This window comes from Poecilia latipinna, unplaced genomic scaffold, assembly GCF_001443285.1.
Source record: "Poecilia latipinna isolate Pla-1442-1.1 unplaced genomic scaffold, P_latipinna-1.0 Scaffold19, whole genome shotgun sequence".
NCBI lineage: Eukaryota > Metazoa > Chordata > Actinopteri > Cyprinodontiformes > Poeciliidae > Poecilia > Poecilia latipinna.
This window is the reverse complement of record NW_015112635.1, coordinates 617,013-630,362: the sequence shown is the minus strand read 5'-3', so window position 1 is coordinate 630,362 and position 13,350 is coordinate 617,013. Positions and strand designations below refer to the sequence as shown.

Sequence of the window (13,350 nt, the reverse complement as noted above, 5' to 3'; positions counted from 1 at the left end):
TTTTTCATATATATATATATATATATATATATATATATATATATATATATATATATATATATATATATATATATATATATATATATATATATATATATTTGTCTTTACTGCATTTTGAACCAAATCTCATATGACAGGTCTCACTGGATTAAATTGTTCAGATGAGAACTGAGTTTGGATCCTATGTGACTATTATTTCTCTTATAAACTCCCTTCAGGTAATATTAGTTTTTTTTTTTTTTTAATCAGGAGTATATAAATGAACTCCATTAAAAATGATAAAATCAGGCAATATGAGAGGAATTAAAGCTTTCGAATTTACTGAACATTTTTATTTAGCGTGTCTATTGTTTGTTTTATTTTCTGCAGTGCATTTGTCAAATTGCATCTGGTATAAAATTCATATTTTCTTAATTTTCTTTGCTCTCTAGGAGTTTTCATTAGTTTTTTTTTTTTTCAGTTACAACACACCGAGTTCTCCAATGAGCAACACTTCAGACTCTGTTTAGCAGAGCTAATTTTGACTATAAAGTGGACCTTGACTTGTTAATGTTTCATTTAAAAGTTGTTTTCAGCATATTACTGACTAGGATAACACTCTGTTGGGATACATCATACAAGCTTGTTTCAGAAAAGATGGATTGCCATCTGTGCACACACCCAGAGCGGTTTATGTAATGCGATGCGTTTCAAGGACATATAGGGCAATAATTTTATTTTTTTACACATAATTTTTCATGACTAAAAAACAAGAAACAGAAAAGAGGATCCACCAACCACCTGAGAGCGGATGTGAGATTGTCATTCAGCAGGCGTCTGATGGCTGTCAGGCATTTCTCCTCTACTGCAGATATGACGCAAACACATTCTCCTCTTTTGCTTTTCTCCGCTGTGTCATCCTTCTCCCCCCTCTTTCCTTTCCTTTTTTCCTTCTTATATCCTCCTTGTTTACATCTCTTACTTTTCTCACATTGCTCTGCATGTTTCCACTTTATCCTTCCTTTCCCCCCCACCCTTTTTTTTAGCACTAGAGATTTTTACCCCCTCTTCCCTCCATCCTCTCAGTGGAGATGAGTGGGTGGAGTGAAACATTGTGCCCTGGAGATTGTTGTGCCATCCGCTTTTCAGATGTTGTGGCCTTTTTGTGTGCCTATGTAACAAAGACAAGAAAAATTGACTTTCAAAGGGAAAATCTAGGATATTTCCCATTGTCATTGTCTTACAGAGATATTTATCTTATTTAAAAATTGGCAGCTTATTTTCTTTATTCCAGCTTTCCCTTCTCTCTCTCTCTCTCTCTGTTTTTTTATTTATTTTTTATTTTTTTGCTTTGATCGTATTTATCATTTCGCTTCCAATTCGCAGGTTTCTGAGGATATATCCCCCTCTGCTTTTTCTTTGTGTGGCAGCTGAGAGGGAAAAATGTGGGCGTCCTCTCTCAGAATTTTAAAGTATCTTCTCACTTACTTTGCCTTCATCTTCACCCCGCCTCCCCCCTCTTTGGCCATTTTTAGAGAGAAAATCCCATCCTCTCCTACAGAACATCTGAGTGCCTGAGTTTATGCAAGTGTGTAGAAGTGTGTGCAGCAACACGCACACAAAAACACATACCCTTTCAAGGGTACGCGAGGAAAACAGAAACTGACTAACTGCCCATTACTGCAGATTCCTGAAAACACTGACTGGCACCAGGTGATACTTTGATGTAATAAAACAGCATAGTTAACCAATAGTTTGTGGATTTGACATCTATTTATAAGTTATACATTAAATTCGTATTATTTTTCTTTTTGTTTTATTGTCTTCCTGAATTATTATTATTAATTGCCAATTAAGTTGCCATGAAACCAGTTACTGACGTCCTACTAGTGTTTGAAAAGTTCAGTAATTGTTACATTTAACGTAGAATAGAAGAATGTCCTCATGACATAAGGATGTTTTCCATAGTTACTTTGCTGCTCATACTGGGCAGCTTCATGTGACGAAGTTCCAAACAAGCAGCTGCTGTAACTAAATCATCCAGGTTGTGCCAGAAATGAATATTTTTACAAATCAGAACCGGTGTAGAAGAGCAAACTACACTCGTGTCCAAGATCTTCATCTGCAAACTTCAAAGTTCCCATTACCAAGGAAAGATTAAAGACGCCCATTAACCAAACTTGAGTCACTGAACCACTCTAAAATGTAAAAAGAGTCCTATCTTTGACATTGTGTCCAAACATGATGTATATGATGCTGAATGCTCTTTCAAAAGCTTCACTTACGGACCCAAACCACATCTGGGTCCATTTACGTCATTACGGTCTTTGGTGCAGGCCCATTACTGACCCAACCTTTGACCTCTTGTGGTGTATTTTAAAGTGTATCTACATTTGTGTCCTTTCGTCCATCAATCTGTCCTACCATCAGACAAGGTCCATGTTTCATGCAGCCCTGTGCTGTTAGCCTGCATGAGACACTGCTGCCCGGAAGATTAATGTCTGCCTTATTCTCAGCCTAACAGACTACTAATAGGGGAGTCTGCAGATAAAGATGGATACATCTGTAGTCGAAAGCTCTTTTTGACAGATTCTTTCATATGTTTCATTGTGTTATTCTGAAGTAAGATGTCACATTTATGATTAAAATGCTAATATTTGTCTGTATGTTATCCCTGCATTGTACAAGTATTACCATTCGTTGTATTTGTTCCACACATCAAGTAAAGGTCATTTTCGTTTTTCCCCGCTGAGGAATCTGTTCAGTGCATCTGTTAAACACATCTGTTCAGCACACTGACTTCAGATCTGTGCAAAAAAGACCTTCAGTAAATTATGAGGAGAACATGTCAGGGGGATGGAGGTGAACATTTAAGTGTTGGTAGTTTGTATCTCTATATATACATTGGAATTACTAAGTCTTTCACTCCTATACTTGCTAAATCAATGGGGAAAACAGTTTTCTGCTTTGAGGAAGTGAGTAAATGAGCATTATATCTTCTCAGAACCAGAGGGATAACTTTGAGGAGCTCATTTAAGTCCATTTCAATGCAGTCTTGTTTTCAATTAATCTAAATTATGGCCTATGACTTGGTTTGGAAATATCCTCAAGGTTTAATCCCAGGCTTAAAGCTTTTAATTATTACACATTTAGCACAAGATTACCTGATGCAACTTCATCCATTATTAAGCTGGTAACAATTTAGTAGTTCATAATACAACTCTTCTCCTTTTCTTTTTGCACTCTGCACACCATTGGTTCATAATTGCTTCACCTAGTTAGGATGTGTAAAAGGCTGTCAAATGAATTAATTGTGTCACTGCAATTGTATAATCTGACATTGAGAAGTAAATGTTGCTACACTTAATGGTGTCCACAGAAATCGATTTGAAATTGATGTAAAAAAAAAAAAAGCATCTTCATAATTTCAACCGATCAGATTTTCTGCAGAAACTTGGAATTATAAATTTACGACCTCATGCTTCCTTGGAGTAAAACAACTTGTTCCTTGAGTTGCTCTTCAAGTTTAAAACAACTGGATCTGCAACAAAGAGTCGAGTTTACATGTGTGAGTTTATCTTGAAATAAATATTCAGAGTTTGCAGGAACTTCACCTAAAACCCCATCTTTTGGGGAGAATGAAATAGAAACCAAGCTTTTCTGCAACAAATCTGGATCTGGAACAAAACTATGTAAGAGCAGGGGGGGAAAGCACCTCATCACTGTTACGTATGATGCACAGTATTGTTTCTTTTTTAAGCTCCTTGGAAACATATTAAGGTGCATAAAGCAATAGACTGATGAAATACTGAACTTGTATACAAAACAAAGATTAAGTGCACTTTTACAACATAATAGGACATGTACCAATAAGTATGATGGCAGTGATTTGATAAACAGCAATATTTGCTGACCCAGGTTTTTCCATGTTCTCCTTCGGTTTAGAAATCTCCTTTGTTTATTTTGATTGTTCCCACGAATGAAGTGTTCCAAATTTACACTTCAATATCCCATACATTTTCATCATTACATAATGCTTCCCAGATAAAAGATTCAATTTAAGACATTTTTACATGTTACTAGACTGAATAAAGTGTGGAGTGTGCTTCAATGTGTGCTCTCCGTATCATTTACATTAATCGTTTACTGCCTTGTGAGATAATGTCTTCACTTCCCTGTCTTTGTTATCACCTGTGCATGGGCAACTGGATATGAAATGACTTGGTTCTGTTTTCTGTTTCTAACCCAGAGAACCAGGAATGCTCAGTTGCCTCTCTCCATCTCCATAAGAAAACCTCAAACCCCAACATGACTGTTGTTGTTCTGTGCATAAAAAAATAAACTGAAACGGACTGAACTCTAATATAAGCAATGACACATCACAAGGCTAGTAATTACATAAATAAAGGCTTACTCTCCTCTTCCCTGTCCGTGATACAGTAAACCGTGGGTTAATTATATATCCATAAGGATTTCATGCAGAAAGAAACCCAATTTAATGGCTAACTAAGAATTATTAAGCATAATTATGCCACAACAGATTATAATTAATGTGAATCCACAATCTGTCCAAAACACTTTAGCATCAATTGTGCAGTTATTAATGACGATGCTTGCATTGTCATTTTTAATCTCATTTCCTTCACATGTTCTTTTTGAACGAGTTGACACTGCAGTCAGTTAAATGTAGAGAATCTTTATATTCTTATATTCCTTTGGTGAAAAGTTGCTGTCTTCTTATGCCAATTATGTCAACGAGTGATTGCAACAAGCAGATACACACGCACACACAGGATGCAGCTCTCTTCCTCCGCTTGTTGAATATGCCTTGGTTGAGTTGTCATACATCAGGTTGTTGAGCCTTTTTGGATCCCTAGCTCTGATGCTGCTGCCCCAACATTCATTACTGGGGTAAGGTGTTTATGTTGATATATATTATTTTTATTTCTTTACAAAACAACAACTAAAACCTCCTTAATGGAATAGGTTCCATGGCTGAGCAGCTAAATACTTATATTTAATACTTTTATTGACTTTCTCAACATTTTAAATAAATACGTTTCACTGAATAAGCAAACATATTCAGGTAATTAATTCGATTATGTACAATGACAATCAAATAATGTTCTCCATGCATTTCCAATGCCAACATTCCCTTCACCCACATTGTTGATGGTGCCTATTTTTCCTCCCTGTGAAATTACTGATTCTTGCCTGTGGAAGTGCAAAATGAATCAATATTGGAGATATGAGGTTCTTTGGGTTGATACCCAGCAGACATAACTTCGCATCACTCCCACAAAATCCAAAATGGTACAAATTTCAGCATCTCTGAAAATTTGGGGCAGCCTCAGTGAAACAAGGTGCCGTTACCTTCTGAACAATAAAAGACATATCTGCAGCGTCAAGGCAACATTTGTTTAAATTTCCAGGTGTACTGTACATTCAAAATAACCACTTATATTGAAATAGTCTCTGTGTTGTATTAATCGATTGTTTCTGAGCTTTTAGGTATTTTAAATCAGTTAAACCAATAAAACTGTTGCTTGAGGAAAGATGTTTATGGCCCAGAGGAGCTATGCCAACCTCTGTCCTGCCATCAGCTCTAAACCAGAAAATATTGGCTTGGTCTGAAAATTCATCTTTCATTTTATCATCATTTGAACAGCTAGGTATATGCGAGTCATTTATCTAGAGGAAATGGCAGCATGCTGTTTTATAGTAAGAAAAGAACATGGTGGGGTCAGCGTGAGGCTCTCGGCAATATTCCGCTAACCAAATTTAGGTTGTGCCACTTATTCACATCCTTATATGGGAATAAGCCATATTGTAAATTGATGGATAATCTGTTCAATTATCTTTCATGGGCATCAATCTAAGCCAAACCTTTGTCCATGTAGGCTATAATTATATGTGGATTTTCCCCCACATTTTCATAAAATAATAATCTGTAGATCGCATATTTTTTTTTTTTTTTTTTTTACTATATTTTATACTAGGCTTAAAATAAGACAAATGTAGACAAAATAGGAAATCTATCCAAGGAAATGTTATGTCCTCTGAAATGACGGAAACATGGGGACATACCAGTGTGCGTTTCACGTATGGATCTGAGAATGTCTCCAAAGTTCAGACTTTGCTTGAGGCTGGCAGTCTTATTCTGAGGATATTCAGGCTGACAGATTCTCGATGAGACGGTGCAAAGACATGGAGAGCGAGTGGCACAATGATATGTTTATTGAGAGGCTTTGGATAATAGAAAAAATAGGGGTGGCTGCTGCTGGAATGTTACAACCGTAGACAGGAAACATGGACATCGATTCCCTTAACTAAACAGACACTTACTCACGCATACAGGCGCACGTAACCAAACGGTCTCCATCCCATCGCTCTCGAGAGAAAAAACTTACGGCAATGCACGGGACAAGACGGTATCACAGTTACTACTAGTTCAGTTCTACATGAGAAAATTCACAGTCACATAAGAGGGAGTTCTTTTTTTCTTCTTCTTCTTAGGCACAGAAAAAGCAATAAGATGTGCATCTCAACAACAGCAAAAAATATGAGAAAAGTAAAACACGTTTTTCTTAAAACCTCAAAGGGCCGAGATGAACTGAGTTTTTACCATGGTTCTGTGGTGGGAGCATTTTTTTTTTTGTTGAGTCTCAAAAATGCAAGCCTGGACTTAGAACAAGTATAAGGTTTCCATGCTTTAAGTGAACAGGGTAAACAAACATATTTTCTTATACTTTAATTGTCCCAAAGTAAGGACTCAGTTCATCTGGCTCCCCTTTTATACTCAGCTCCTCATATACATATACACATTTAGGATTTTGCAAAACATGGGACTAGAACATTTAATATAAATGTAATCCCAGGTCAGTCAAAGGAATGGCTATTAAAGTGTTTTCAATCTACAAACACCTCCTCTGGGCTCCTCCAGCACTTTAAATAATCAAATACAAGTTAACCACGTAGACGAAACCACTGACAACTACTTACTGGAGCCGTTTTAGCTCCTTTTCTAAATTTGCAGTTTAAGTTTGGACAGTTCACTTGCTTGTTCGTGCCTCTGTCAAACGCTCACTCTTTGGATAACCTTGTGCTCAGATGAAAGAGTCTGAAGCTCTCTTGGTCCCCTCTGTCTCACTTCTCCCTCATTTAAATACACCTAGTTAAGCAGCTGGACTGAGAAAGACTAGATAGCTCTTTGACAGGAAGTAGCACACATTTGTAGCCTTGCACTCTATAGAAGAGCAGAGCTGAGTTGTAAGCTGGTGTTTTTTCCATTTGTGTCACAGGAAGCAAGCACATTTGTTTCAGTGGGAATATGTGTGTTATTTACTCCAGTAGCCTAAGGGAGTCACAATCAAACAAGGAAGCATTGAGGCGAACAGTTTCCGAGTATTGTGTGACAACACTGAGAAATATTGCTGGCATTGAGTAGTCAGTCCTCACACAATTATGAACCTACAAAAAGAAAAAAAGAACAAACATCTAATGATTTGTTTGCTTCAGAATTGAATTACTAATGTAATTGAAGCAATGACACAAAACTGTTGTGACTGGTCAAGGTGGAGATAACTCATTTACTGGACTTCTGGTGCAATTGTATGTCCAAATCAAATTATTAATAAATCATATGTGGACTTGGAGAAATTGCAAAAGCGTCATAACTCAACATTTTGTTGTATTTACAAATAAACCTGACAAACATAGCAAAGCAAAGGGTCTGAAAGTCTGTTCAAGTGTTTTGCAACAGCCTGTTCTCTTAAACTTCTCACAAATATCAAAGCAGGACAAATGTTGTCTTTGATTAAAGTCAGCCTTCAAAAATGACAAAACCGGTCAGAGGTTACGGACTTAAAAAGGAATGGTTTTCTGTCTAAATCTGAGAGAACAAAAATCATCTTTGTACAGTACTCACCACCAAACTGTTACCTATATAATGACCTTTTTGGACTGTACATTTATAACAATATAAAACCTGCATAAATGAAATGATCTGATAGCAACAGCTCAGTCTCATGCTATGCTATGCATGCGCTCGGTATGCACCAAGGAAGTGAAAAACACACCAAGACTGTGTTTTTTTTTTTTTTTTTAACTAACGGAAATATTCTGTGACAAATGTATCTTTCTTGGAAGCAAGTAAAAAATATAACAGAGTTTTCTTTCAGCCAGCTGACCAGCAATTTGCAGCAACTTATTTTTGTGTTTGAGGGAGTCCCGTTGTTCTATTAGTTGAGGGAAAACCCTGGTGCTCCATGATCTGAAACAATATATTTTAAAAAAATGACTGGATAGCAGGGCATACTAACAGTTATTATAATCACTGGACAAATTATACAGACCTCTCTGTGTCTCACAGTGAGGTCCTGATCTTCACAATTAAACATTTCTTTACTACCAATCTAAAACTGAACCCTCCCTTTTTATGACATCTTGTTTTGTAGAAAGCAGACAATTGCTGACAGACAAAGTTGCAGGAGGATACTACAGGTTTAAGTAAAAAATCTGGTAGACTTTTACAAAAACAACAGGCCAGTAAAATGAAGTCCTCCACCTACCTTTAGCTGTCCAAATAAATTAACAGGAAAAGGACAGAGCAGGTTATCTACGCTCTCATTTAGGGAGGAGTAACGGATTCGGTTTGACCTCACAGTTTTCTGGAGGAGACCTTGTGAGCTGCATCCCTAAAAGAATCCAGACATCTACTTAAGAAAAGGCAAAACCTTTAAACGTAGCTACTCTAAAATAAAAAAGCATAACACTAAAAATCTCTTCATTAAACATCTTTGTACATGTAGACAGAGAAATTTCAAATTACTCATATATCGGGAACTTCTCTGCTTCTCCGCTGAATGTCTGTGCCAGTAGCTAAATTCGCTACCACAGTGATAGTATTGCTTTATATACAGCAAATAAAGATAAGAGGCTGACTTCTAAATGGCAAAGAATTTAGCCTAAGAATGTCAATTTGAGATAAACATTTGATCTTCAATGCTAAAATGCATTAATCACAGTGGAGAGGGCATTATGGCGCATCTTGTGTGAGGGTGTAGCCCTGCATGAGAGACAGCTGTGTTTGTTTGCTGGATAAGCCTTCGCCTAGATGTGCTGCTTCCAGTGTTTTCCGAGTGAGCGTCTGTATCAGCTCACCAGATAGTTTTATTCGCATCGTGGAGATTTTTCCATCCCACAATGCACTGGGTGTGGCGCCAAATAAGAAAGTGGCATTAGCTGCAGCTGTGGGGAACCAATCACAGTTTGTGTGCTAGAAAAAAACAAAAAAGTAAAAAGTGCTTTCTCCTTTTCCCCTTCCTCCAAAACCGATTATTGTTTTGTTCCCCATCAACATTTATTGGGTCCAGAAGAGTTCATCTTAGACTTTTCTGTGCATACTGCGCACATATCCCCGATGCAAAACAAGTACAGATCAAAAAACAAAAACTGATGACCGATTTCTCCTTTTTTGTGTCTGAACTGATGGAGAAAAAGAAACACCTGGAAACCCTGGCTATGCAATAAATTATTTTTCAAATGTTGAGTCATTCACAGACTGAGGGAAAATTGTTCCAAGTTCAAGTCTGTTTTTACTAATGCGTACCTTTTCGTCATCACTTAACCCAAATATTTGGATGGTTGAAAAAAAATTGTTTTGTAACTCATAGATTTAGCAATTTTTAGATGGCCAATTATTGATATCCAAGAACAAATTTATTGATTACAGAAATCTGGTTAGTGATTCTGCTGGATGACACAAATTTATGTATGTCTGCATATATTGTTTGCTTAGAAAGAAATATAAATGAAACAACATAATATAAAGACATATTCTATTCACTTTAGCCCTTCATAAGTAGGTCTGGAACAACAGCTTGCCAAACCCTACGCAACCAATCACAGTTCTATCTGTGCGACCAACACCTTCATGTGAGATTTGGAAAATAATTTTAAAAAGGGTCAGAAATAATGTAAGCCCAAGTTTAAGGTCTTTATGTGATGCTTTCAAATAGATTTAGTCCTCCTACTCATCTTTAGAGTCCCATGTTACTGTAATCCCAGCAACCGGAGGCTGATTTCCCATAAACTCAATGGAAGCTGAGGGTCAAATGTAGGCGGGGTCGTCATCTCCCTTCGCCCGTTGGCCCAGTAGCCTCCGCCAGAATCCTCATCCAGGGCTGGTGACAAAGTGGCTGACAGTACAGTGGCAGCGCCCTCTGTAGGAGTCTATGGAAAATACATTTACATGCAAAATAGTTTGAGATTCCAAGAAGGTATTCTTACATACATATCTAAAGCAAAAGCATGGACAAAAAACAGAGCAGTAGAAAAAGCATGAACAGTATTTACTGTGCATGAAAGCAGAACAACTGCTGTCACTGCAGGTTAAGATAAGGAAGAAAAGTTAGGCTCAAACAAAGTGTGCGTTTGTTCCAGACGTTAAGTGTTGGATGCAGTGTTGTTGAAATTTTAAGAAAGATTTACTGTCACCATAAACACATTTTAAAATGCCTCCTAAGAGCATGAAAAGTTCTGTTCTGTGGTAAGCATCATGTGCAAGCCATATCGGATCACAGTATGTACAAAATTAAGTTTCATTTGTTCTTTTGTAGGACTGTATTTGTTCACATCGAGGGCTATGACCACCAACAATAGTTTCTGAGAAGAAATGTAAACCTAAGTACAAACATTATTTAGGTTACACGTAATAAAGTGGAATGGAACAAGGAATAGGTATTACACATACAAAGGAAGTTGCAACATGGCATAGGAAGACGGGACATTAAAGCAATTCTGCTCTCAGTCTATTGATCTATTGGTTTAGTGCTAATTGATGACCTACAAAAAAGGTTTCTTGTTACCATGGTATTGCACAAGCAGCTGGTGATGTGGAAAAAGAAGAGAGCTCTCTCAAAACCTTCTTAGCCTGAGTTTTGCAAAACATACTGAGTGCATTGGCTGCATGTGTAAATCTCAGCTTCTGAATCGTCCAGTGTGCAAAGTAGGTGCCATAATGAAGAAGTGGTAAGAACTTTATTCTGCTATTAGTCAGCCACAACCAGGTGCTCCTGACAGGATTTTTAAATAGAGTTATCACTCACTTCACAAAGAGGAGGTACTGGAGTTGGGGGTTTTTGTTCCAATAAAACACAAGCAATGCACAAAATTAAACAATGTCTTTGTTAGGGGTTTGTTTTTCGCCTTTAAAAAAACATAAATATATATTTTTAGAAAATGTTGAACATTTACCCTGAACAGGATCCGAGCAATTAGACTTTGTGCCAAATGTAGAGGTGTGCAGAGATGCTTATATAGAGCCGTATCCACCATGCCTGGATCCACGGCACATGAAACCACTGGAAAACCTTCTCTCTGCATCTCCTGGTGAAGGTGGGAACTGAACAGCACCTGGGCCAGTTTACTGCCACAGTAAGCAGCATGAGCTGAATAATGTTGGCTGAAGAAACAGAAAACACAACGGTACTTTAGACTTTAATAATGACACTAAATAGCGAGTCCAGCTGTGTGTTATTAAATGAAATCAGCAATCTGAATGATCAACAGTATTCTCTGATTAGTCAGTCTATGTTTTTAGCTTTCCATGTGAAAGCTTAGACTGATTTTATGGTAACTTTTGTGATATGCAGTTGTGATATCATTGACAGTTCACAAAGCAGGAACCCTAAAATAACCCCTTTTGTTCTTTCAAAAGACTTCAAAATTGACACGGTGCCTCCTTTGATCCCCAGCAATAAATCTGTCAGGTTTGATGCAGAGCAAAAAAAAAAAAAAAAAAAAACTGATGAAAAACAAAATAAATGTCAGGCTACCATTTATTTATCAGAAGGATAAAAAGTTCCTCATATCCATGTTTGCAATAACCCCCCCGCCCCCAACAATTATTCCATATGATGATATCTTCGTATGCCAACGCCACATTAATGATGAAGCAAAACAGAGCGACAGCCTGTTTCTAAACAGATCTGTATCTCACATTCATTACAAGCGCAACACAAAACTACAAGAAAAGACCTGTTAGATCTTTCTTTATGTTACAGATGGTTATCTCCATCACAAGTGCTATGCCTGGAAGACTTCAGAGCCACGAATGAAAGTTAAAGAACATCAGCTATAACCCATGGACATGCAAATGAGCAAAAAGAATGAAGAATCTAAGCTGCTAATACTTCCTGACAGCAGTGATAAGAGCTGAGACGATAATGAGACACGTGAAACAATTTTCTTCTCATCAATGCCAAAACAAACTGAAACAGCTAATGATAATGCAAACACCAAGACATCGAGTGTAACAACATCTGGTATGAAATTGTTTTCTGAATGAGGAAAAAATACCACAATCATTCCTTAAGCAAAATATATACAGTTTTCATGGTCCGTCAAGGCAGATAGACGATAATTGTTATCCAGGACTTGTAAATGTTGTACCATTCAATTAACATTTTCCCTTTTACGATGCTGTTGCTTCTAGAATAGCACTTAAAGCTGCAGTATATAACATTTATAAAGAATAATGTTTTTTTACATATTTGTTGAAACTGTTACTACGACCTGCGTGTAATTCAATCTCGGTATAAATACAGATGTTCTGTGAAGGCTTCAGAGGGAAAACAAACACAGTCCATCACCCAGAATGCAACTCTCCCAATCTTATCGAGTTTGAGCAACTCAGCAAAGAAGAATGGGCACAAATTTAAATCTTTACATGTGTTAAACCCGTAGAGACACGCCAAACTGCAATTCCAGAAAAAGGCTGAATAAAAGTGTCTCACTTTTAAGATTTTAATTTCTAAAAAAAATCATGAAAAAATGTTCTTCCACTTCGAGATCCTGTACAAAGTTGTGAAGGTCTATCATCAAACCAAATTTTATCTGTAACTTGACAAAATGTGTAGTAATTTCATGAAAGTGGAAGAAGTGTGTACCCACCAGCTGTTTAAGTCATTCAGTCTGATTTCCCCGATGGAATGAGCTGACGACGAAACATTGACCACGCAGGAGACGTCACCGGACTTCCCCGAATCCTTCAGTGCATCCAGGAGGAGCCAGGTCAACAGAAAGTGGCCTAGGTAGTTCACACCAAAGTGCTGCTCAAACCCATCCTCAGTTCGGCCCTCAGGAGCCAGCATCACACCGGCTTAAGATAAACAAAAGTCAACATATCTGTTGTTACTAGCTTCGTATGCGAAAAAACTCCCAAATCATAATAAACATAGCTCTCAACTTTTTATTAGATTTGGAGGAACGCTTGGACAAAGGAGAATACTCCAGATTTTGCTTGGGGGAACAAATCTGACTGCACACTGCTGTGCTGGTGTTCAATCTAATGGTACAGATTCTTGTTTA

The 13,350-nt window shown here is 37.3% G+C and overlaps 1 protein-coding gene across 3 annotated transcripts in view; it reads right to left on the bottom strand.

Moving 5' to 3' along the window:
* Positions 1-6,637: 6,637 nt before the first annotated feature.
* The window catches only part of LOC106949052 (dehydrogenase/reductase SDR family member on chromosome X-like), a 38,579-nt gene continuing 31,866 nt past the window's right edge, over positions 6,638-13,350 (bottom strand). For all 3 annotated transcript variants that reach the window (XM_015035044.1, XM_015035037.1, XM_015035055.1), the window contains 3 exons: positions 12,934-13,141; positions 11,236-11,443; positions 6,638-10,212 (listed from right to left, as the gene is read on the bottom strand). In XM_015035044.1, coding sequence (XP_014890530.1) covers positions 10,033-10,212; positions 11,236-11,443; positions 12,934-13,141 — 596 coding nt within the window. In that variant the 3' untranslated portion in view covers positions 6,638-10,032. The remainder of the gene's footprint in view (positions 10,213-11,235; positions 11,444-12,933; positions 13,142-13,350) is intronic.